The sequence below is a fragment of the Chiloscyllium plagiosum genome, chromosome 9 (genome assembly GCF_004010195.1).
Source record: "Chiloscyllium plagiosum isolate BGI_BamShark_2017 chromosome 9, ASM401019v2, whole genome shotgun sequence".
NCBI classification, from domain to species: Eukaryota; Metazoa; Chordata; class Chondrichthyes; order Orectolobiformes; family Hemiscylliidae; genus Chiloscyllium; species Chiloscyllium plagiosum.
The window spans coordinates 16,387,418-16,411,294 of record NC_057718.1 but is presented as its reverse complement, the minus strand read 5'-3'; the positions used below and the strand labels follow the sequence as shown (position 1 = coordinate 16,411,294).

Here is a 23,877-nt window from a genome sequence, read left to right as displayed (position 1 = left end):
TACTACCCCAAATGAAATCGGGATAGTATTGACTCACTGGTGGCCCAGCGGAGAGGAACACTTGACAGCATATGCTTTCCAGACTTGGCTGATGCTGAACGAAGATACACCCAGATAGAAAAGAAAGAATTGGTGGTTATCTTTGCTGTGAGAAAGTTCCACTGATACCTTCATAGAGATAAACTCATAATAATAATAGACCACAAACCCCTGCAAGGGCTACTTAAAGAAGACATGGCCATGCCTCCCATAGATTCAGGCTGAGTTCAGCAATTGGTTCTTATTGTGCATGCACACAATTACAAGTTGGAACACTGTCCGGGAGGCTAGGTGTCAAATGCATATGTCTTCAGCTGCCTCCCACTGGTAGATACACTACTGATAGTACCACCACTTGAAGAGTTTTGTTCTGGATACCCTTCCGATCACTGCTGGTGTTATCAGACTGTGGGTACAAAAAGATCCAGTCCTGACAAAACTAAAACAACTTAGTGGTGATGGGGGAAACAAAAGGGTCATCACAACCAGAATTGAAACTTTCCTGGACCTGGTCAGACCAGATCATCATAGAGGACGGCATAATAATATAAGGAGCAAGAATGATTGTGCCGAGCAAAGGTCATTGCCAGACACTGGCAGAACTCCACCAGGGCCATCCAAGGATTTCCAAAATGAAGATGTTGGTAAGAAATTATATCTGGTAGCCAGGATTAAATGCTGACATAACTGTGTTGGTGGGGCAGTGACCAGAGTATCAACAACAACATAAATTACTGCCAGCAGTTCCCCCATATTCGTGGGAATGGCTATGTAAATGTCGACTATGCAAGTCCTTTCATAGGCTCAATGTTTTTAGTCATTGTGGACGCTCATTGAAAGTGGCTGCATGCGCACAGAGTTCATTCGTCAAAACACAGGAATAGACAATAGGTGCAGGAGTAGGCCATTCTGCCCTTCGAGCCTGCACCACCGATTGAAAATGACGAATGACGATTGAAAACTTGTGAGCATCTTTTGCAATACACAGACTACCAGAGGTGTCAGTCACGGATGACAGGCCTTAATTTACCAGTAGGAAATTTGAGTATTTGCATTCCTCAAGGACGGATAGCTCTATTTCATCCATTGTCCAATGGTCTGGTGGAAAGAGCAATCCAAACTTTGAAGCAGGCTTAAAGAAATAGTCTACAGCTTCACTCACTACCATACAGTCCTGGTTCCTGCTTGATTATAGGACCTCCCCTCACACAACTACATAGACAGCTCCAGCAGAGATGCCAATGGGATGAAGAATCCGCAGCACGTGACTCCTAATCGCGCGCACGTGTGTGTGTGTGTATGGTCCTGTCATGCAAGCTGCAACCTTGCAATCGGTCAGGACCAACACATACCCCATTCCTCAGAACATCCAGAAAGGCTGTCACAAACCATGGGTTCTCCCCCTCTGCCCAGTGTTGAAGAAACCTCCAAGGGCGAGATGGAGATGGCACATATCACAGCCTCAGCGACATTGCTGCCTCAACAGGATGAATTTCAGCCAAGACACTCCAGGTGCAAGAGGCAGACTATGGTCCGCTACATGCTGCCAGTATCCAAGATAAGAGTTGGTGGAACCAGACCTGTTGCACAAATGCACTAGGGCAAGCTACAGGAAAAAGAACGGTCCTCATCCCAAGACATAGAAGGGGAGGGGTGTAGGGATTGTAACAAGGTCAGCCAGGTGGACCACACAGAATGTGAATTCTCTGATTGGGGCTGTTAACCTGTCCAATCAGGGAATCCTGATATAAATAGGAGATATAAGTAGAGATATAAATAGGAGTGCCAGGGGTTCTGTTCTCTCTAGGAGCAAGCTCTGAGCTGGCTGGATCAGTGTCATGTATTATGCACATGTAAATAAAGGGTGGCTTGGCGATGGAATACTGCCTTTGGAGAGTTATTTCACACTTCCCTACCTACACTATCTGCAAACTTACTAACAACTGCTCCTATATTCACATCAAAATCATTTATGTAAATGATGAAAAGCAGTGAACCCAGCACTGATCCTTGTGGCACACCACTGATCGCAGGTCTCCAGAACAAAAATCAAACCTCCAACACCTTGTGTCTCCTACCTTCAAGGTAATTTTGTGTCCAGTCAGTTAGCGCACCCTGGATCCAATGGAATCTAACTTTATTAACCAGTCTACCTTGCAGAAAATTGTTGAAAACTTTGCTGAGGTCCATGTAGACAACATCTACCACTCTGCTTCATCAATCTTCTTTGTCACCTCTTCAAAAAACTCAATCAAGTTAATCAGACATGATTTCACACACATAAAGCCATATTGACTCTCCCTAATCTGTCCATGTCTTTCCAAATCCTGTCCCTCAGAATCCCCTCCAACAACTTACCCACCAGTAACATAAGGCTCACCAATCTATAGATGCCTGGCTTTCTCTACAACCTTTCTTAAGTAATGGCACCACATCAGATTTCCAGCACCTCACCCGTGGCTATCGGTGACACAAGTATCTCAGCAAGGGGCCCAGCAATCTATTCCCTAGCTTCCCAAAAACCTCTGCCCTTTGGTAATTAGGGATAGGCAATAAATGCCACCTAACCAGCGATGTCCTCATCCTGTAAATGAATAAAGGGAAAAAAAAGTATACCCCTACTGCTATTATACTTCTCGAGGGACTCATTCGATCCTAGCTTCAATATTTGACATATGCCTCCTTATGTTTCTTGACCAGAACCTCTATTTCTCTCGTCATCCAGCATTCCCTACACCTACCGGCTTTATCCTTCATATTAACTGGAACATAATGTCTCTGAACTCTTGGTATGTCATTCCTAAAGGTTTCCCACTTCCCAACCATCCCTTTACCTGCGAATAGCCTCTCTCAGTCAACTTTTGAAAATTATAGTCATAGAGATGTACAACATGGAAACAGACCTCTCGATTCAACTCGTCCATGCTGACCACATATCCCAAATTAATCTCGTCCCATTTACTAGTACTTGGCATATATCGTTCTAAACCTTTCCTATTCATGTACCCATCCAGATGCCTTTTCAATGTTGTAAATGTACTAGCCTCCACAACTTCCTCTGGCAGCTCATTCCATACATGCCCCTACCTTTGTGTGAAAACGTTGCCCCTTAGGTCCCTTTTAAATCTTTCCACTCTCACCTCAAACCTATGCCCTCCAGTTCTGGATTCCCTCAACCCAGGAAAAAGACCTTATCTATTAGCCCTATCCATGCCCCTCATGATTTTATAGACCTCTACAAGGTCGCCCCTCAGCCTGTAATGCTCCAGGGAAAACCAGCCTATTCAGCCTCTCTCTGTAGACCAAATCCTCCAACCCCGACAACATCCTTGTAAATCTTTGATGAACCCTTTCAAGTCTCACAATGTCCTTCGTTTAGGAGGGAGATCAGAATTGCACAGAATATTCCAAAAGTGGCCTAACCAATGTCCTGCACAGCTGCAACATGACCTCCCAACTCCTATACTCAATGCTCTGGCCAATAAAGGAAAGCATACCTTTTCACTATCCAATCTACCTGAAACTCCATTTTCAAGGAACTATGAACCTGCACTCCAAGATATCTTTGTTAGCAACACTGCCCAGGATCTTACAACTAAATGTTATAAGTCCTGCCCTGATTTGCCTTTCCAAACTGCAGCTACTCACATTTATCGAAATTAAACTCTGCTATCTGCCACTTCTTGGCCCATTGGCCCATTTGATCAAGATCCCACTGCACTCTCCGGTAACCTTCTTGTCCACTACACCTCCAATTTTGGTGTTATCTGCAAACTTACTAACTATACCTCCTATGTTCACATCCAAATCATTTATATTAATGATGAAAAGCAGTGGAGCTAGCACCAATCCTTGTGGCACACCATTGAGCACAGGCCTCCATTCTGAAAAGCAACTGTCCACTACATCTAACCTTGCTAACTAGTCTATCATGAGGAACCTCGTCGAATGCATTACTGAATGTTTTGCTTAATACCCCAAAAATTGGCCTTCCTCCAATTTAGAACTTCAATTTTTTGATCAGTTCTACCCTTTTCCATAATTATTTTAAACTAATAGAATTATGATCACTTGCCCCAAAGCACTACACCACCGACACCTCAGTTACTTGCCCTACTTTATTTCCTAATAGAAGGTCGAGTAAGTACATCAACATATTGATTAAGAAGGTTTGCTTGCACACACTTAACACATGCCTCCACATCCAAGACCTTAATCTATGACAGTCCCAGTATATGTTTGGATAGTTAAATCCCCCACTGTTACAACTCTATTTTTCTTACAGATATCTGAGATAAAGTCACAGAGTCATACAGCACAAAACAGTCCAAACAGTCCATACCGATGATAATCCCAAACTAAACTAGTCCCACCTGTCTGTGCTTGGCCCATATCCCAGGACCTTACAATTAAATGTTATAAGTCCTGCCCTGATTTGCCTTTCCAAACTGCAGCTACTCACATTTATCGAAATTAAACTCTGCTATCTGCCACTCCTCGTATCTTTCTTGTTCATGTACTTATCTAAATGCCTTTTAAACGCTGTAACTGTAGCTGCATCCACCACATCGTTCTGATGTATTGCTGACTGCCGCAGAAATATCTGTCTGTGCCCAGACTAGACAGTCCCCTATTACAATCGCTCGCTTGGAACCTGACATACCCATCAATACAGTAGAGCCAGTCATGGTACCAGAAACCTGGCTGTCAGTCCTATAAACCCCTGAGAGGCCATCCCCCTTTACAGCATCCAAAATGGCATACAGGTATTCCCCGCTTTTCGAACGTTCACTTCACGCAATTTCGCTTTTACCAATGACCTACATTAATACCTGTTTTCGCAAATTCGAAGAAGAATTTTTTGCTTTCACGAGAAACGGTGAAACTTTTTCCCATATAAATCAAGCTATTTTCGCTTTACGCTATTTTCGGCTTACGAAAGGTGTCCTGGAACGGTCTACTTTCAATAGCAGAGGCTACCTGTACTTGTTTGAGATGGGGATAGCCACAGGAGACTCCTGCACTACCTGGCTACCTCTCCTACCATTCCTGGTACCTAGTTTTGGAAAGTGTACCGATATTGTTTCCACCTTCCTAAAACTAACAGCCATCAGACCCCCTTGCTCTGTTAAACTCTTCATTGCCTTTCGCTGCCACTCCAACCAATCCATAAAGTCCAAAAAGATTCATAACTAAACACACTTCCTGCAGACAGTCTCCAAGAACACTCAAAATCTCCTTAATCTCTCACATCTGACAGGAACAGCACATCACCCTACTAAAAGCCATTTCTGCCCTTTACCATTCTACAAATCCAGAAATGACCTAAAACAAACACAACACACATTGCTCAAAACACAGTGTTAGCTGTTAGTCTAACAGCTCAAAACAGTGCTCTGGGATAACTTAGTACTAATCCTTAATATTAAAAGTCAACCAAGAGACAGATTAGGATTTGTGCCTCTTCATATTTAAAATACACTCAACTCTTCCATATTAACATGTCATGGAAATTTCTCTTTTATTGTTTATGTAATGGTCAGAAGCCAACAAAGATAACTAATTTTCTGCTAAAAATATTGTTCTCTTCAACAGCTTTTTAAAAAGATCAAGTGTAACATTCAGTTTTGGAAGTTAAAATGCTCTTTCAACAGAGAAAGACCTATTTGTTTTGTTCGAACCCTTGCTGGTTTTTCATTATTTTTATTCTTTTATTAATTTTGGCTTGGAGCTGTGAACTGGAAAGTGTGAGCTTAAAGCCGATTTGTGGACTTTGGGAAACTGCTTGTGGTAAAAGGAAAGAAAGAGACCAAACAAGTTGTTTTTTGAGAGGCCAGGGCAGGAGGTTAATTGCAGGCTGATTCTTGAATAAAAAGGGTTCCTAAAGACACAAGAGCATTGTGTTTAAACAGATAGCAGAATTCAGCTATTAAAAAGGTCAGTATGAGAATTGGTTCCAAGTCATGTTCAAGTACACAGTTAGATGCTGAATGATAATTGAGACCAAGAGAAAAGATGGAAAAGCGCAGCAGGTCAGGCAGCATCCAAGGAGCAGGAGAATTGAAGTTTCCGGCATAAACCCTTCTTCCTCCAAGGAGCAGGAGAATCGACGTTTCGGGCATAAGCCCTTCTTCTCCAAGGAGCAGGAGAATCGTCGTTTCGGACTAAGCCCTTCTTCCTCCAAGGAGCAGGAGAATCAACGTTCCAGCCGAAGAAGGGCTTATGCCCGAAACGTCGATTCTCCTGCTCCTTGGAGGAAGAAGGGCTTATACCCAAAACGTCTATTCTCCTGCTCCTTGGATGCTACCTGACCTGCTGCGCTTTTCCAGCAACACATTTTTCAGCTCTGATCTCCAGCATCTGCAGTCCTCACTTTCTCCAAGGGAAAAGATGGTCAATCTCTCAGAACAGGATCATAGTTGAGTTGCTATTTTGCACTGTGATTTCTGAATGATGAATTTGGCTCCTGATGACACAGCATGATGATTTGAAAGCACTCTACCTAATCTTCCTCACCAGTTTTTGGAAGACTAAAAGAGTAGAAAGCTGAGTTAGAAGTATTACAGGTAGACAATCCTTTATCTAAAATGCTTGGGACCAGCTGGTTTTCGGAATTCAGAATTTTTCAAATTTCAGAGCAAGTGACAGTTTGATGGTGAAATTTTTAAAATCGTACCTCACAGTAGACTCACTGTGATTAAAATGGGACCTGAAACAGAATTGAGGCCTGCCAGTGCTGGGCCACGCCTCCCCCCCATGTCGCACCTGATTGTCACACATGGAGTGGGTGAGAAGTTGCGTTAACTGTTTGCATGCCAAACAACTTTGCTAATGAGGGGGAAACCTCACAAAAAATCTTTCATATTTCAGGGCTTTTTGGATAAAGAAAGTCAACCTGGACTACATTTACCTCAGTAAACTGAGAAGGTGACCATGATTGATATTTCCAGAAAATCAAGCAACCGTTTAAAAAATCTGGCCAGTTTCATTATTTTCTATTAATTATCCTTAACTGTGTTTGCTTATCTCCCAGCCTTGTGTGAGAATGGGGCTTAAAGCAAACATTTCAGGTTTGAAACACATATTTATTAGATTACTGTACTGTGCATTTTTTTCCGGTGCTGAAGTGATTGTGTTTTTAATAAATTGTTAAATCTTTTGTTTGAGATACAAACCACTGTCTGGAATTAATCATTCTCAAAGTCTGGGACTGGTTATTCAAAATAACCATTGTAATAACAATTGAAGTCTTTGAAGGGTTTAATTTTACCGTGTGGCAAATACAGAGGTAAAAAAGCTGTCTGGTTGAACTATTTATCTTCGTGCCATAACAATTTATGTCCACTGAATCTTCCCATTGCCTAAAAAAGCATTTTACTATATGGAGATCAGCACAGAACTAAAACAGTCAGGACAAAATAGATCTCAAAATCAAAAGCACTGCTTTTATTGATACAGTGACTTGCTGCTCTGCGGTAGACATGTTCAGTAACTGTAATTGCTTTCAGAAATAAAGCACTTGAAATTTACTTTTTTTATGTATTGCTTGTTGTTAATGTCTTCATCGTAGCAACACAATATTAGAAGCATCTCATGAAATGATAAATGACCATTCTTAAATTTCATATGTGGCAGCAATGCATGTTTATTTCCAAAACCACAGTTCTCCTTTCTTCATTATAGCTATAGAAATGCCTGAATATGCAGAGTCTACTGTCCTGGTTACAAGAGAGAAGAATACATAGAATTGCAAATTGCTAGGGACAGCCTTATAAGATACATTTTAAAAGCTCAGAGACTATATATTCTGTTTCATTATTTTCAAAAATAAATGTTATCAACAGGTCCTACAATCAATTAACAGGTACAGTTTCACTTTCACAAGAATGCAAAGGTGTGGATTTCCCAGAATTCAACACAATAAATGAGAGGTTCTGTAAAAATAACTCCTGAGATCCTATATTTTTTGTGCAAGTAGTGACAGATACAAAATTGATAATATTGTACTTGTATAACGAACACACACAGAAAAGTTAAAAAGGTAAACCAAGTAAAATTATAGCATGGTAGTAATACAGCAGTAATTATATATTTCTGTCCCAAATCTTTCTAAGGCAATGCATTCAAACTGTAAACTGGATGCATATTAGTTAAGCATAAAACAAGATTAGTATACTTAAATGTTTAATTATTTTAAAGCTGAAAACACCCAATTTAGTAAAACTTAACATTATGATTAAGAAAGCAGATTGCAACAGTTAAGTTTCATTGTATTTAAATGTAAAGATGATTAATTAGTGTGACATTTGTTGTTGGATGGCAAAATGTTCTACCCTTTACAACATTACCATTTGGTTAGGCCCAGGAATGCCACAGCAGAGGAAGCAAGGTCAAAAGGTACACGCATAAAGAAAGACTGCAGAGAGAGCCAGATTAAGAATTTTTGTGTCCCTTCTGTAACCCCATATTGCCTCAAGTCTTTAGCAATCTAATTGCTAATGTATAGTAAAGTATATAAATAAACAGGCTTGTAGAATGCTTAAACACAAAACTAATAAATCAATATTTTTAAATGTCAGGATATTTTACTTCAAAAGTTGTATGCCAATTTATTAAAATATGCATTTTCTATGGGCTGGTGGCACAGAGGTTCTAACAACTATTTGTAAAGTCTCCCCATGAAGACTGCATTCTGGACAATGGGTCTGTAAATATATAATTTTTTTTTGCCAGCAATAAAAGTATTCATACAGGAAGTTAATGTAACTATCTTTAACACATCCTTTGCCTTATAATTTTTTATTTGAATACTACGTTGCTGCATAATTAAGTACTCACATTGAAAATAAACTTTACAAATTAAGTAAAGTTCTCACTATAGGAGAGAAAGGGAAAAAAAATTCAAACTGATTTCATAAAGGTTTCACACTTCTTTGGCCCCTTTCCAGATTTTCAACAAGTAAGAAAGTTTTTATTAATACAAATTGGTATAAATCTTGTTCCATAGCCAATTATTAGAAGGAGTGTGCAAATGTCACAGAATGATTATTGCTAATTATTAACAGGTGCTTGGTCACAACTTGACGACTGCATATTGTGGTATTTGAAACTGAGAACTCTCCATCAGAAAAACCCTGTTGCACTATTTAGCAGTAGAACACGTTGGAAAACTCATGAAAGTGTTTTTGAATTGGAATTATCAACAACTAACTGAGCACACTTATTTTGTGTTGAGGAAAATAACACTGATTAAGCCGATGGGTACAGTAATCCTATTTTGCCTGCAGAAAGAAAAATTCAAAGACGCTTAAGTAATTTACAACATTTCACAGGAACCTTAACAACACTATTTAAATACCTGGTATATACTGTATTATTCCATCATGTTAAATATGAGGTGCAAGTTGATACAATGCCAAACAACAAGGGGAATTTGGTTAATGTTGGCCATGAAAAAGCTTGAAATTGACTGGGTATGTTGTGCATCTTTTTATATAGCAAATCTGTATAACTTTCAAGGGAATGCTATACATTTGATATACTGATTTTGATTTACGCATTTAAGAATCTAGCTGGGAGGCACTTTGCATAGAGTCCGAATATCTAGTTCAAGTGTATGGGACAGGAGGTTGCTCAATTTGTTGCCCTTTGCAAAACATGTTCATAAAGTATGAGTTATCTGGCTGTGAAAGTTGCTTTCTGATTGAGAGTGTTGTGAGTGATTAGTTTCTGTGTAAGGGCATATATTCTGCTTTCCATTGAGTCTTGGGTAGGAGATTGCAAAATTTACGTTGTCACCTCAAGCACTGCTATGATCTCCATTGCGCACTGCAAGATATCAATCAGGAGTGGAGAATAAAGTTGCAATTAGAATTAGAATAAGCAAATGGTAAAGCAGTTATTTCTTCTCTACGCATCTTTTGTGTATGTTTCAAATATTTTTTCCCTTTTCTTGCTTTTATTTTTAAATCAAACGCTTGAAACTAAAATAAGATTTCTAATAAGTACCTTAGCAAAAGCTGAACAATTAGTTGAGAGAAATCCTGCACATGCATTCAGTTAGTGATTTACAAATAAAGAAGCAACAAAACACAACCACACATACTTTAAATATATTTGTCATATTTAGTGTTGATCAATATAATTCAATGAAACATTAACAAAGCAATTCTCAACTCCACCAAGCATTTTTTAAAACTTTATTGCTTGCATTTTTGTACTTCGCATTAAAATCCAAACTCCGAAGATAATATGTTCAATCTTCAAATCTTGCTTCTAATTTAAATTCAATAAAAATAAGTAAACCATTGTGCCTACCTTTGCAATAATAATTTCTTTCTTTAGAATCTTCATTGCATAATATTTCCCAGTTGCTTTTTCCTTGACTAAGATTACTTTTCCAAAAGTGCCTTTTCCCAGTAGTTTTAAATAATCAAAGTCATTCATGGTCTGTAAGTAAAATGAGGGGTAGAAAAAAATGTCGTAAACTATATAGCATATATGGAATCTAGGCTGAAATGTAGTCAAAAAATGAAATGAGCAATTAACCTTTAAAATACTAATGAAGACAAATCACATATTGCCTCTTTGAGGCTTTACATAATATGGTAATGTAAAAATATCTAATAAAGGAATAAAGCACCTCAAAAGTTGAGTTTATCACTGTACTAATGAAGTATAATAAAACAAAAACAGAATGGTGTAGTAATGTGCAAGAGGTTCAGAGAATAATGGCTAGTGGGATTAACGATTAGACAGCGCAAGGGCTAAGGTCATGAGGAAGTTAAATCGCAAGTCTCCAATTGATGGTGAGTTTCAACTGTCTAGGCACTGTAGATACTCTGTCATCAAAAACATTCAAGTCAAATCTTGATAGATTTTTGAGTATAAAGGGAATCAAGTGATTAGGAGATAGTGCTCAAAGATATATACAGTAGGTGATCAGTACGATATAACTGAACAGCGGAGCAGGCTCAATGGTTTAACTGGCCTATTTTTACTCTTTTTTCATGTTCTTATGCATCTTCAATATTTGAGAATTAAATATTGCCTTAAGCTCAGTTTTCAATTTTTATAGAATTTACTTTATTTTTTAAAAGTGAGATTTAATTCAGATGTTTAAATGATAAAGGGAAATGAGAAGGTAGCTAAAAAAAGAACATTTTCTCTGGTGGCAAAATCAAGAATGGGGAATAGTTTTAAAGATAGAGCCAGACAATTCAGAAGTGAAATCAGAAGGTATTTCTAACTAAGGTAGCAGAATAATGGAACTTCAGGATTGAAACACAGATTAGCAGTAATCTAATCAAATGATGGCGCAAAATCAAGCTGAATGATATTCTTTTATGAATTCATGTTAAACATGAATTAAGCTATGGGTGGCTAAAACTCAGTCTGCTTTTACTTTGGATTTTTTGAGACTTCCAGAGAATTAATGTTTTGTTCTAATGCTATAGAAACTAGTTATAAGTACAGAATCACCAGAACTTAGTATGCAGGACCAGCAAGTGATTAGAAAGTCAATGGAATATTGTCCTTTATTGAAAAGAGATGGAATATAAAAGTAGAGATGTTTTGCTATAGTCTTAGTGTTGTGAGGCCATTTCTGGAGTACAACAAAAAGATTTGGTCTCCTTTTTAAAGGATGTAAAATGCACTGGAAACTATTCAGACACGGTTCACTTGACTGATGCCTGTGATCGACAGGGTGAATGTTGAAAGGATGTTTCTCTTTGTGGGAGCAACAAGAACTAGCAGACATAATTTAAAAATAAGATGTCCTCCATTTAAGTTGAAAATAAGGAGGATCTTCTTGTCTCAGAGGGTCACAAGGCTTTGGAACCATCTACTTGAGACAATAGTGCAGATGAGCATCATTGGATATTTTAAAGGCAGAGATAGTTAGATTTTTGACAAACAGCAAGTCGAAGGTTATCAGGTTAGCAGAAATGTGGAATTGAGACAATAACCAGATCAGCCTTGATCTTATTGAATGGTGAAACAGGGTAAGAGGGTCAAATGGCCTACTCCAGCTCAAGGCTTGTACGCATATACATGTGTAAGCTACCCCACTTCTTAAAATATGGATTTAGAAGTCACTTGCACATAGCATAATTTCAGAAAAGTTCCTTGTATCAAGATCCAAACTTCATATTACATAGACAGTAACAAATAGATACATTAGAAATCTACAATGTTATAGAATAAAATTATATAAAAATAAGAAAACTAAAAGTAAAAGCAGTTTATGACAGATACTAAAACCTCAGCAGCGTTCAACTCTTTTGCTGCAGCTGTAAACTTACTTTTATTTATTTTTTGCAATAAAATCACCAATTACGGATAAAGTACTAAATAAAAAGCGAAAGAACTGCGGATGCTGTAAATCAGACAAAAACCGAAATTGCTGGAAAAACTCAGTAGGACTGGCAGCATTAGAAATTATTCTGAGCAAGGGTCACTTGATCCGAAATGTTCACTCTGATTTCTCTCCACAGATGCTGCCAGACCTGCTGAGCTTTTCCAGAAATTTTTATTTTTGTCTTAAATAAAGTACCAAGTTCTTTGAATAATACAAGGATATCCTAAACATTATGGCACTGGATTAGAAATATGGAGCTTATCGAAAAACCTTTTATTGCATAGCTTCTAGCAATCTCCATTGATATCATTGAGAAACACCACAAAGGTTACGCAGATAATAATCCCCAGCGTTGCCTGGCCTTGGGGAATTGGCACAAGTTAGCACAAGTGGGCAAACAAATCTCTTCACCAGGAGTTTAAATCCCAAAGTAATAAATTACAAATTCAATACACCTGGTAATTTCTGGGCTGACAGCAAGAAAAATGTACAAACATTTTCAGATGCTATGGGCTTCCTTGCAATAAACAACACTCCATTTGCCTTCATAAACACTTGTTACACCTTTCAAACTGCTGGAAAAACATAAATAGTTCATCACTATCAAAGGAGAATGGAACTTGCCCACTCCACTTCTTCTCCTCTCCAATCAGAGTAGGAATACACACTAATGATGCACCAACGAGTGTGGGTGTTGGAATTCTTCAATGTAAACCTCATGATGTCTCATGCTTTCAAGTCAACTGAAGTTAACCCTAGCTGATCACCACTTACTGCCCCTGTCTACCTTTAATTGCTCAGCTCTTACTATTCAAATTTGAAGATCATTTGGAAGATGTTCTGAGGGAGCAAGGGTACAGAATATATTCTGAACAAAAGACCATGACATACCACAAGCTTGGCAAGATATTATTACCACTGTCCATAATAGCTGAGTCTTAACCACATGATTATCATACTTCGCCTCTATCAGACAGCAAAAAATCAACCCAATTAAATGCATACTGGATATCATGCTCATCAACTGGAAAAGCATGTTCGTCTATAGTATTATATACTTTCTGGGAATACAAAGTCTCATATTCAAAGTTTATAACAATATTGCTACAATACTAAGTTGGACAGACCAAGAACATACCTAGAATCCAAAACCAAGAATCCACAAATGACTGCTAACAGTAGAATTCTATAATTACAAAAATCTGTTGCTTCATAACGCTGCAAATTCCTCACTTTAGTTATCATCTAGTCAGGAGACAACTTTGATCCAATATGACGTACAGAAGGAAGCACAGGCATAACTCAGAATTAGGCACAAACCTTGCAAGCTGCAGTTAGTTATTTGCATGCTGAATACAAAAAGCAATCTGTTAACAGATAAAAAGGATTAGAGCAAAAATTACTTGCCCTACATTGTGTGTTACCAAGTTATGACGAAAGGAGGGTGCTTCCTGTACATCCCCAAAATTGGCCAGATTATATTTGTCTCGTCAGATTCCACTTATTATCAAAAGTGCTTTGAGACATTTTATTACATTATCATAAAAGATTAATGCCATCAAGGAACAAATCTACTCATAAAAACCTATTCACTGATGCTCAGTTCAAATTCTGCCATAACTACTCAGCTAGTCAGTTTTTAGTTGATCTAGAAACTAATGTAAGAGTTTTATGTTAAAAAAAAGGTAAGAATAGCTGCCTTTGACTTAAGGGGAGCATACAACCTGGAATAGCACCAAAAAACTTGAGTAACAGTGAAGTTATTGAGGATCTAAAGGATTACCATACAATTTTTCATTTGTTCTTCAGGGGAACATGTTGAGCCAAACTAGCTCTGACTACTTTATCAATGAAATTTTCTCCATTATATAAAGTCAGCAATGGGGCCTTTTATCATTATTCCAGTGCTTGGCATCATTCACACAATCTCTGATGAAGCAGTTCGTGACAACCTACAGCTGAAGCTAGTTAAAGCCCCAAAGGTCATAAAGATCGTCATACAACATTCTGCACTGCTCTGTACTAAAGGAAGTGCTCAATTCAGCTTTGATGCTAAGGAGCCAATGTTATATAAATGAAAGAAAGGTCCAGATCCTAAAGATTTGGCCCTAGACGCTACAAGTGCCATCTGAAATCAAGCTGCATAATAAGTATGTAAACACTGATCGACATAAAAACACAGAAAATACGAGGAGTTAGCCATTTAACCCTTCAAACCTGCTCACCATTTATTATAATCATGGCTGATCATCCAACTCAGCAGCATGTTCCCATTTTTCCCTCACATCCTTTGTTTCATTTAGCCCCAGGTGCTATATCCAACTCTTCTTGAAATCATACAATGATTGTAGGGCTGCTTTGCCCTGTTTCCTGTCAACCTTCTTGATTGTTGTTGGCACTACACCTATTCAGGCAAGTGTGGAGTATTCCATCACACTCCTGTCTTGTGCTTTATAGCTGGTTGATAGACCTTGGAGAATCAGATGGTGAGTTACCCACCACAGTATTTCTAGTCTCTGACGTGCTCTAGTATTTGTTTAACAAGTCCAGTTGTGTCTCTGGTCAATGACAACCCTCATGATGTTGATAGTGTGGAATTCAGTGATGATAATAGCATTGAATGTCAAGGGTTGTGGTTGTATTGTCTCTTATTGGAGATGATCATTGCCTGCCATTTGTGTGACACTTGTCAACCCAAGTCCAAATCTTATTGGCATTTGAACATGGATTGCTTCACTATTTGAGAAGTCATCACTGGTGCTGAACATCATGAAATCCTTGCTGAACATTTCCATCTCTGATCTTGTAATGGAGTGAAGGACTTTGATGAAGCAGCTGAAGGTGTTTGGGCAAAAGAAACTATGTTGGAGAGCTTCTGCAGAGATGTCACAGAGCTGAGATGACTGACCTCCAAAAATCACAGCCATCTTCCTATATGCCAAGTATGACTCCAAACAGCAGAGAGTTCACTCTTTGATACCCATTGATTCTAATTTGCTAGGGCTCCTTGATGCCACCCTTGGTCATATGCAGCATTGGTGTTGAAGGCTGTTACTCTCATCTCACTTCTGCAATTAAGCATCAGTGAGCAGGTTATTGATGAACAGATACTGTTCGACAGCACTGTTGATGACACCTTCCTTCACTTTACTGGTGATCGAGAGTTGGCTGATGGGACAGTAATTGAATGGATCGGTTTGTCCTGCTTTTGGTGTATAGTACATACCTGCGCAAATTTCCATATTGTTTGGTAGATGCCAGTGTTACAGCTGTACCGGAAGAGCTTAGCTTGAGGAGCAGCAAAGTCTGGAGCATAGGTCTTCAGTGCTATTGCTGGAATATTGTCAGGGCCAATAGTCTTTGCAGCATCCAGTACCTTCAACTACAGTGGTTGGATGTAATTTATTTGGACTTTCAGAAGGGCTTTGACAACGTCCCACATCAGAGATTGGTGTGTAAATTAAAGCACATGAAACTGGGATATTGAGGTGTATTGAAATGGATTGAAAACTGGTTAGCAGGTAGGAAATGCAATACACATAAATGGGTCTTTTTCCAAATGGTGGGCAGTCACTAATGGAGTAATGCATGGATTAGTGGCAGGGCCCTGGCTATTCGCAATATATGTTCATGGTTGAGGTGAGGGAACTGAATATAATATCTCCAGATTTGCAGATGTGACAAAGCTGGATGGGAGGGCAAACAGTGAGGACGATGCAGAGATGCTTCAGTGTAATTTGGCCAAGCTGAGTGAGTAGGCAAATACATGGCAAGTGCAGTGTAATGTGGATAAATGTGAGGTTATCCAATTTAAGAGCCAAAACAGGAAGGCAGATTATTATCTGAAGGACTATAAGTTGAGAGAGGGGACTGTGCAATGAGACCTGAATGTCTTTGCATAGCAGTCACTGAAGGCAAGCGTGCAGGTGCAGCAGGTGATCAAGGAGGCAAATGGTATGTTGGCCTTCGGAGTGAGATGGTTTGAGTACAGGAGCAGGGATGTTTTACTGCAGTTATACAGGATCTTTGTGAAATTACACCTGGAATATTGTGTGCACTTGTGTTCTACTTATCTGGAAAGATATTCTTACTGTTGAGGGAGTGCAGTGAAGATATGCTAAACTGATTTCTGGAATAGCAGGACTGATTTATGAGGAGGGGTTGAATTGGTTAAGATTACATTTTCTGGAGTTGAGAAGAAAGGAGACATCAGAGGTAGGTTCTTTATGCAGAGAGTTGTGAATACATGGAGTGCGTTGCCAGCTGTGCTGGTGGAAGCAGAGTCATTGGGGACATTTAAGCAACTGCTGCACATGGATAGCAGTGAGTTGAGGGGTGCATAGGTTAAACCTCGGCACAACATCGTGGGCCAAAGGGCCTGTTCTGTGCTGTACTTTTCTATGTTCTATGTTCTAAAGAGGGAGGTGGGACGGACTCTCACAGAAAACTATAAAATCCTCATAGCCCTAAATAGGTTAATTATAGGAAGAATGTCCCCAATGACTGGATAATCCAGAAGCAGGGGTCACAGTCTAAAGATATAGAGTAAGCCATATTGGACTGAGATGAGGAAAACTTTCTTCATCCAGAGGGTGGTGATCTCATGGAATTCACTACCACAGAAAGCAATTGAGGCCAGAACATTGTATTGAACCATATCAATTCATTCTATCCTCAACTGCCTCTAAAGATGTCACCTGTTATTCCTTGAAAACAGAGGCTCCAAGTGGTCTCCCAACTGCCTCCCAGCTGGGACCTGTTGCAACCAACAATGCCACGTGGCAACTGCAAGGACAACAAATCTTCCTTGTGAGTCTCCACAATCTTTGTCCATCTCTGTGCTGTAAGATTTACAAATGATACTTCATTAACCTTAAAATGTGTGTTTGTAAAAAGAACTATTACTTGAATGGTAAGAAACTGCTGCATGCTGCTATGCAGAGGGATCTGAGTGTCCTTGTACATGAATCACACAAGGTTAGCCTGCAGTTGCAACAGGTAATTAAGAAGGCAAATAGAATTTTGTCCTTCATTGTTAAAGGAATTATATTTAAAAGTGGGGAGGTTATGTTGCAGCTGTCTAGGGTGCTAATGAGGCCACACCTGGAGTATTGTATGTAGTTTTGGTCTCCTTACTTGAGAAAGGATGTACTGGCACCAGAGGGGGTGCAGAGGAGGCTCACTGTGTTGATTCTGGATTTGAGAGGGTTAGCTTATGAGGCGAAACTGAGTAGACTGTGATTATATTCATTGGAATTTAGAAGAATGAGGGGTGATCTTAAAGAAACATAGAAAATTATGAAGGGAATAGGTAAGATAGAAGTAGAGAAGATGTTTCCACTGACAGGTGAAACTAGAACAAAAGGGCATCACCTCAAAATTAGGAGTATCAGATTTAGGACTAAATCAAGAAGAAACTTCTTCACCCACAGAGTTTTGAATCTGTGGCATTCCATACCCAGTGAAGTAGTTGAAGTTTCCTCATTGAACGTTTTTAAAACTAGATAGCTAATTTTTTGAACAGTAAAGGAATTAAGAGTTATGGTGTAAGGACAGTTAAGTGGGGCTGAGGCATCAAAAAATCAGCCATGATCTTATTGAATGGTGGAGCAAGTTTGCAGGGCCAGATAGCCTATTCCTGCTCCTATTTCTTATGTTCTTATGTATGAAACTGACAAATGCTGCACTGGACAAGGGCAGCATTTTCTATAAGTGACAAACTGAGAATGAGGTATATTAGAGGTGTGGTCTCAATTTGCTGATTTTATATTGTGGTCTGTGCACTGCCCTCCTTTAGAACTACCAGCTTTCCATTCAATGTCCAGCAGGTGCACTAGTTCACCGTTACTTCTGCCACTGGAGCTCCTTGTTTGCATGGTGAATATGCAAGGTAGGATTTCAGAAGGTGACTATATTCTCACTTTTGAAAAGAGGAGGTATGTGGAAGATGACAGAAGATTGAGAATGCAGGATAAAGTTGAGGGCTTCTGTGGCAATGATACATCTGTCGAGATGCTCATTTAACACTCTGAATCTTCAGGTATCCCCAATTTTTCTACTATAAATCAAAAACTTCCTGTCCTTGTTTCACTGTTGGTTATTTGAAAGGGATGTGTGTTTAGAATATTTTCAGTTAGCACACCATTTTTTTAGGAACACATTAGAAGTGCTAAATGAGGGTTAGCTGTAAAGTAATTAATTAAATGACAGTGAATATAACTAATTAACATAAATATTACAAAGATAATTTGTTGCAAAAAATTGAAAACAAATCACCATAACTAGTCACAAGACAAGGGTGCAATGTACAAGGCAAAGTAATGATGTCATGCTCAATACATGTCAAACCTTGGCTGGATCATTCTTGGTGCACTATGTAGCTGCCAACAGTTTTTCCTTTTATAATCCTTTTTTTATTTTATGAACATATTAAACAAATCACAATGGATCAATAAAATATTCATTAACTTCTATTTGTAGCCTAATTAAATTAACCTATATCTCAAGGGACTCTATTTCTGTAACGAATACTATTAGCCTAGGCTATCACTTTCCATAAAGTAAGGCTGTCACTCCTGGTCGGCTTGCTGTCTACTGTACCCAGGAATCTGTGCCTGAATTCAATCTCCTCCAAGACAGAAATTAGAGGCCAGTCTGAAAAGAAACACACACCCTTAGCTCTTGATCATAATCTCTCTTTCAAACAGCTGACTTGTGGTTGATGATGACAAGAACACTTCAGGGAGAATCAAGTGTTTAAAATAACACAATATCAAGAAAAAAAATACCTTAAGTTTGTCCTGCTAGTGAAAAATTAAGAGTGCTTAAGAGTATGAATACTCCCACTTTAAAACTTTCAGGACATACACACTTTACATGCTATGATGTTAATTTACATGTAAATGACCATGCACAGGAAAATTGTGCTATTTTCTGTGACTATAATACCACAACAAAGGAAATTCAGAACCCAATTTTGGCAAAAGGCACAGCACAGTTTCAAGAAAGTGCTTTTTAAAAGACTTATTATCTGTTTCACTCAACAGATCTGTACAGTACTTTATAGGTACTGTTATGAAGGTGTAAGAGGTACTGTACCTTTAAGAAAGTGGAAAAGCTAGCAAAGACTTAGAGAAGGACACAGTACTTGAAAATTTAAAATGTAACATTTGGTCAAACAGCTAGATTAGTTGGGTTGCTTGGATAGAAAAACAAATCAAGTTTAGCCATTCAGTTTAAATTATGCTCCAAGATACCAAACTCCAATCAAGTTTGAATTCAGTATTTTGACAAAGTTAAAACCAATGAAATGATCCAATGCTTTGGAGTATAAATATCAGACATTTTGGAACAGTTAGCCAGAGCGGCAAAGAGAACTGCCAAGCACCAACAACTAGAGAGAGACTGCTTGCAGAAATATCTGCTCTCTTAAAGATACCCTTATCTGTCAATGACCTGTGAAACAGGATCCCTAAGAAGAAAAGATGACAGAGGAAAATATAGAGGACACTCGGCAAGCTGACTGGTTTTGCAATATGAATTTTTCTGTAAATCTTAATTGGTCATTTTATCGGACCAGTATTGTAGAGGGGAAGGTAAAAGATAGGTTTAGAAAATTGAGTTGTAAATAATTGTTAGCTAATTATTCTCTGTTAGATTTTTAAAAATAAAATTGTTAATTTTTACTTTAAATAGTGACTTTTGGGATAGTTCTTGGCCTCAAATTTTAACAATTACAGCACAGGTTAAATATTTTCTGTTGCTGGTTTAAATTAGAAGGTGGGGTGGGGAGAGGGGTTTACCCCATGTGATAACATACCTTATTCATTTAATATTACTCAATTTTCTATCCGGGTAACGAGAGGTCGAGTCATTCTCGGATTAATAATCAATCCAGCTGGACAAAGAACATCAAATGTGTGGTAAGGTTTTACATACCAAAGTGAACAAATGAAATAACTGATTGGATAGGCCAATGGATCTTTTCCTATCTGTTCCATCTAAGTATGCTGCCTTATCTATCACAATACAGCACTTCTAATTTACCCTGAAATTATGTGATCGCTTGGGAGGTTTTAAAAAGATTTCAAAAGTCTCTGTAAATATTTCTGACCCCTTTACACAATCAAGCCTACACAAGACCAATATTGAACTCCAATTAATATTATGTCCAACTTTAATTAAGTGATCATCTTTAAGCCCTGCTATTCGAGGAGTCATCATAAAATTTAAAGATTTTATCCAAGTACCTCAGTGACAGAAAGCACAAACCAGCTTGTGCACTTAACAAGAATTACTTCTTATTTCAAATAAATACGTTCTAGCTACTGAAAAATATTAAGAACTAATGGCACATTACTCTACAGTTAACACTCTAATCCCTTTTATAAATTCCCCCTTACACACAAAGAAAGATACTGAAATGGGGTGTTATGAACAAAAGGGAAGATTGGGACAGCAGCTCAATGATTCGTGTTCACAAAGTCATAGAGTCATAAAGGTTTACGGCACAAGAAACAGACACTTCAGTCCAATTCATCCATGCCGACCAGATATCTTAACCTAGTCTAGTCCCATTTGCCAGCACTTGACCTATATCCTTCAAAACTCTTCCTATTCATATACCCATCCTTTTAAATGCTGCAATTGTACCAGCCTCCACCACTTCCTCTGACAGCTCATTCCACACACGCACCACCCTCTGCATGAAAAAGTTGCCCCTTAGGTCACTTTTATATCTTTCCACTCTAGCCTTAAACCTATGCCCTCCAGTTCTGGACTCCCCCATCCCAGAGAAAAGACTTTGTCTATTTATCCTATCAATGCCCTTCACAATTTTATAAACGTCTATAAGGTCACCCCTCAGCCTCCGATGCTCTAGAGAAAACAGCCCCAGCCTATTCAGTCTCTCCCTATATCTCAAATCCTCCAACCTTGGCAACATCCTTGTAACTCTTTTCTGAAGCCTTTCAAGTTTCACAACTTCCTTCCGAGACCAGAACTGCACGCAATGTTCCAAAAGTGGCCTAATCGATGTTCTGTAGAGCCGTAACATGACCTCCCAACTCTTATACTCAATGCAAAGAAAAGAATACCAAACACCATCTCCATTATCCTATCTACCTGCAAGACTATTTTCAAGGAGCTATGAACCTGCACTCCAAGATCTCTTTGTTCAGCAACACTCCCTAGAACCTTACCATTAAGTGTATAAGTCCTGTTCTGATTTGCTTTTCCAAAATGCAGTACCTTGCATTTATCTAAATTAAACTCCATCTGCCACTACCTCAGCTCTGAGGTAACTTTCTTTGCTGTCTACTTTCGTTAAAATGATTCTTATGATGGTCAGCATGTTGCTTTTCAGTTGTCATCTGGCTGTTTCCATTGGTTTACAAAAGGCACAAGGTGTTTGGCTCTCTTGTAAAAGCTCGCTGACTTATCAATTAAAAGTCATCTGAAGGAAAGATACAAGTTTTCTTCACACTTAAGTTAACTTTTATTGCAGAGAACCCAAGAGAACTTCTGAGCTAGAGGAGTTTTGAATGGTTCCCTCCATTTTGATCACAGTTCCAAGCTGCTCAGTTACCTGAGAATCAAACACATAGTTGATGACAGCCAGAAAAACTTTGCTGTCAATAACTGGTCACTAATCCACAGACCAATCAGATTCTCATTACCATTCAAAGCTCTGTTTCTGCTAAATACTTCAGCTCCAGCTAGTCTACAAAACATGCAGCATTCCTCCGGTAATCCTTAGTTTCAAAACAATCCTTCTGTTATTTAGTCCATAACTAAAAATACAGAAAAATAAAGAGGCAGTCTTTTCATTACTTAAGCATGACAATTGGGCTTCCCAACATCTCCAATTAATTTAATTGATTACATAACGAATTATTTTACAAAATGAATCAAACATGATTATACATCTATTAAATCATCCAACAGTCTACATTGTCTGAAAGCTGCAGAAGAGCTAACTAAATGAAGGGATATCTAAAGCATTTCAAACTGAGAATGAAGTTTGTAGCTTTTTTGTGCCATTTGCAAAGCCTCAACCTCTACCATGTGAAGTACCACACCAATCACATTGGTCTCGCTGACATCTAAATACAGAACTGATGAACATCAAACACGCACACTTCACATTGTAATGCATTGTCCTATAACGGCAACCTGTATGCTTTAGTAATAGCTTCACGGCATTGGTCAATAAATCCACTTCACAACAACCAAAGACCACAATTGTATTCCCTAAAGTTACTTACTTGAGCATTAAGCTATTGAAAATATTTGCTTCTAACAATTGGAGCTTAAAGCTAAATATGAATGCCGATGCAATTTGAAAGACTTAGGAAATACAAGAGTGATTTTCACAGGCAAATGCCATAGCAACTACAATTCAAGAACTCAATGTAAATTTTAAAGTTGTGAATGGTCATGTAATTGAGGTGAGGAGGGTCAAAAGAACAAAAATATTACAGGATAAATGCCAATAGATAATTGGTATTATACCTTGACTATTCACCCTATACATGCCCTTCGTGATTTTATAAACCTCTATAAGGTCACCCCTCAGCCTCTGATACTCCAAAGGAAATAGCATCAGCCCCTCCGTATAGCTGAAACCCTCCAACCATGGCAACATTCTTATAAATCTTTTCTGAACTCTTTCAAGCTTAACAACATCTTTCCAATAGCGTGGAGACCAGAATTGAAAACAGTATTGCAAAAGGGGCCTAACCAATGTCCTGTAAAGCTGCAAAATGACCACCCAACTCCAATACCCAATGCACTGACCTATAAAGGCAAGTGTACTAAATGCCTTCTTCACTACCCTGTCTACCTGCGACTCCACTTTCAAGAAACTGTAAACCTATACTCCAAAGTCCCTTCGCTCAACAACACTTCCCAGGACCTTCCTGTTATAAGTCCTGCCCTGATTTGCCCTACCAAAATGTAGCACCTTAAATTTATCAAGATTAAACTCCATCTGCCACATCTGCAGAATTTGTTAATTGTATGGTGTGCTCTAGAAGGAAAAATATCAGATAGAATGTTTGCTATTCATTATATCAAACCAGATAAGGATGAAGGACATACAATGACTGTTTTTAGAATTTAGCACAGATCAGCTATTCTCTCATAGTTTAACGATATGGAGCAGGCATATTACATGTTGGTCATAATGATCAGGCTTAGTATTCTATCTATGTGCTTACTGACCATGACATTTTAAATCTGCAATAACATGTTATCACTGCTGAGGTATTAGAATCCAAGAGATATTTGTGGAAAAAACACAATATAATGCAATCTTAAACTGCTGAAGTGCTTTAAAAGAGAAGGCCCCTTCACTATCAGAGTGAAATGTGGTCACTGGTTGCAGAAAATCCTTAGAGTAGCGGGTTGAGGGGAAGCAGGGAGCAGGGTCGGAAATGGAAGGGGTTGGGGGTGGGTGGGGTAATGGACAGGGTTGG

General features: G+C 38.6%; 1 protein-coding gene across 7 annotated transcripts in view; it reads right to left on the bottom strand.

Moving 5' to 3' along the window:
• Positions 1–23,877, bottom strand: part of LOC122552657 (RAC-gamma serine/threonine-protein kinase) — a 482,101-nt gene that overhangs the window by 78,558 nt on the left and 379,666 nt on the right. For all 7 annotated transcript variants that reach the window (XM_043695471.1, XM_043695470.1, XM_043695472.1 and 4 more), the window contains one exon: positions 10,357–10,488. In XM_043695471.1, coding sequence (XP_043551406.1) covers positions 10,357–10,488 — 132 coding nt within the window. The remainder of the gene's footprint in view (positions 1–10,356; positions 10,489–23,877) is intronic.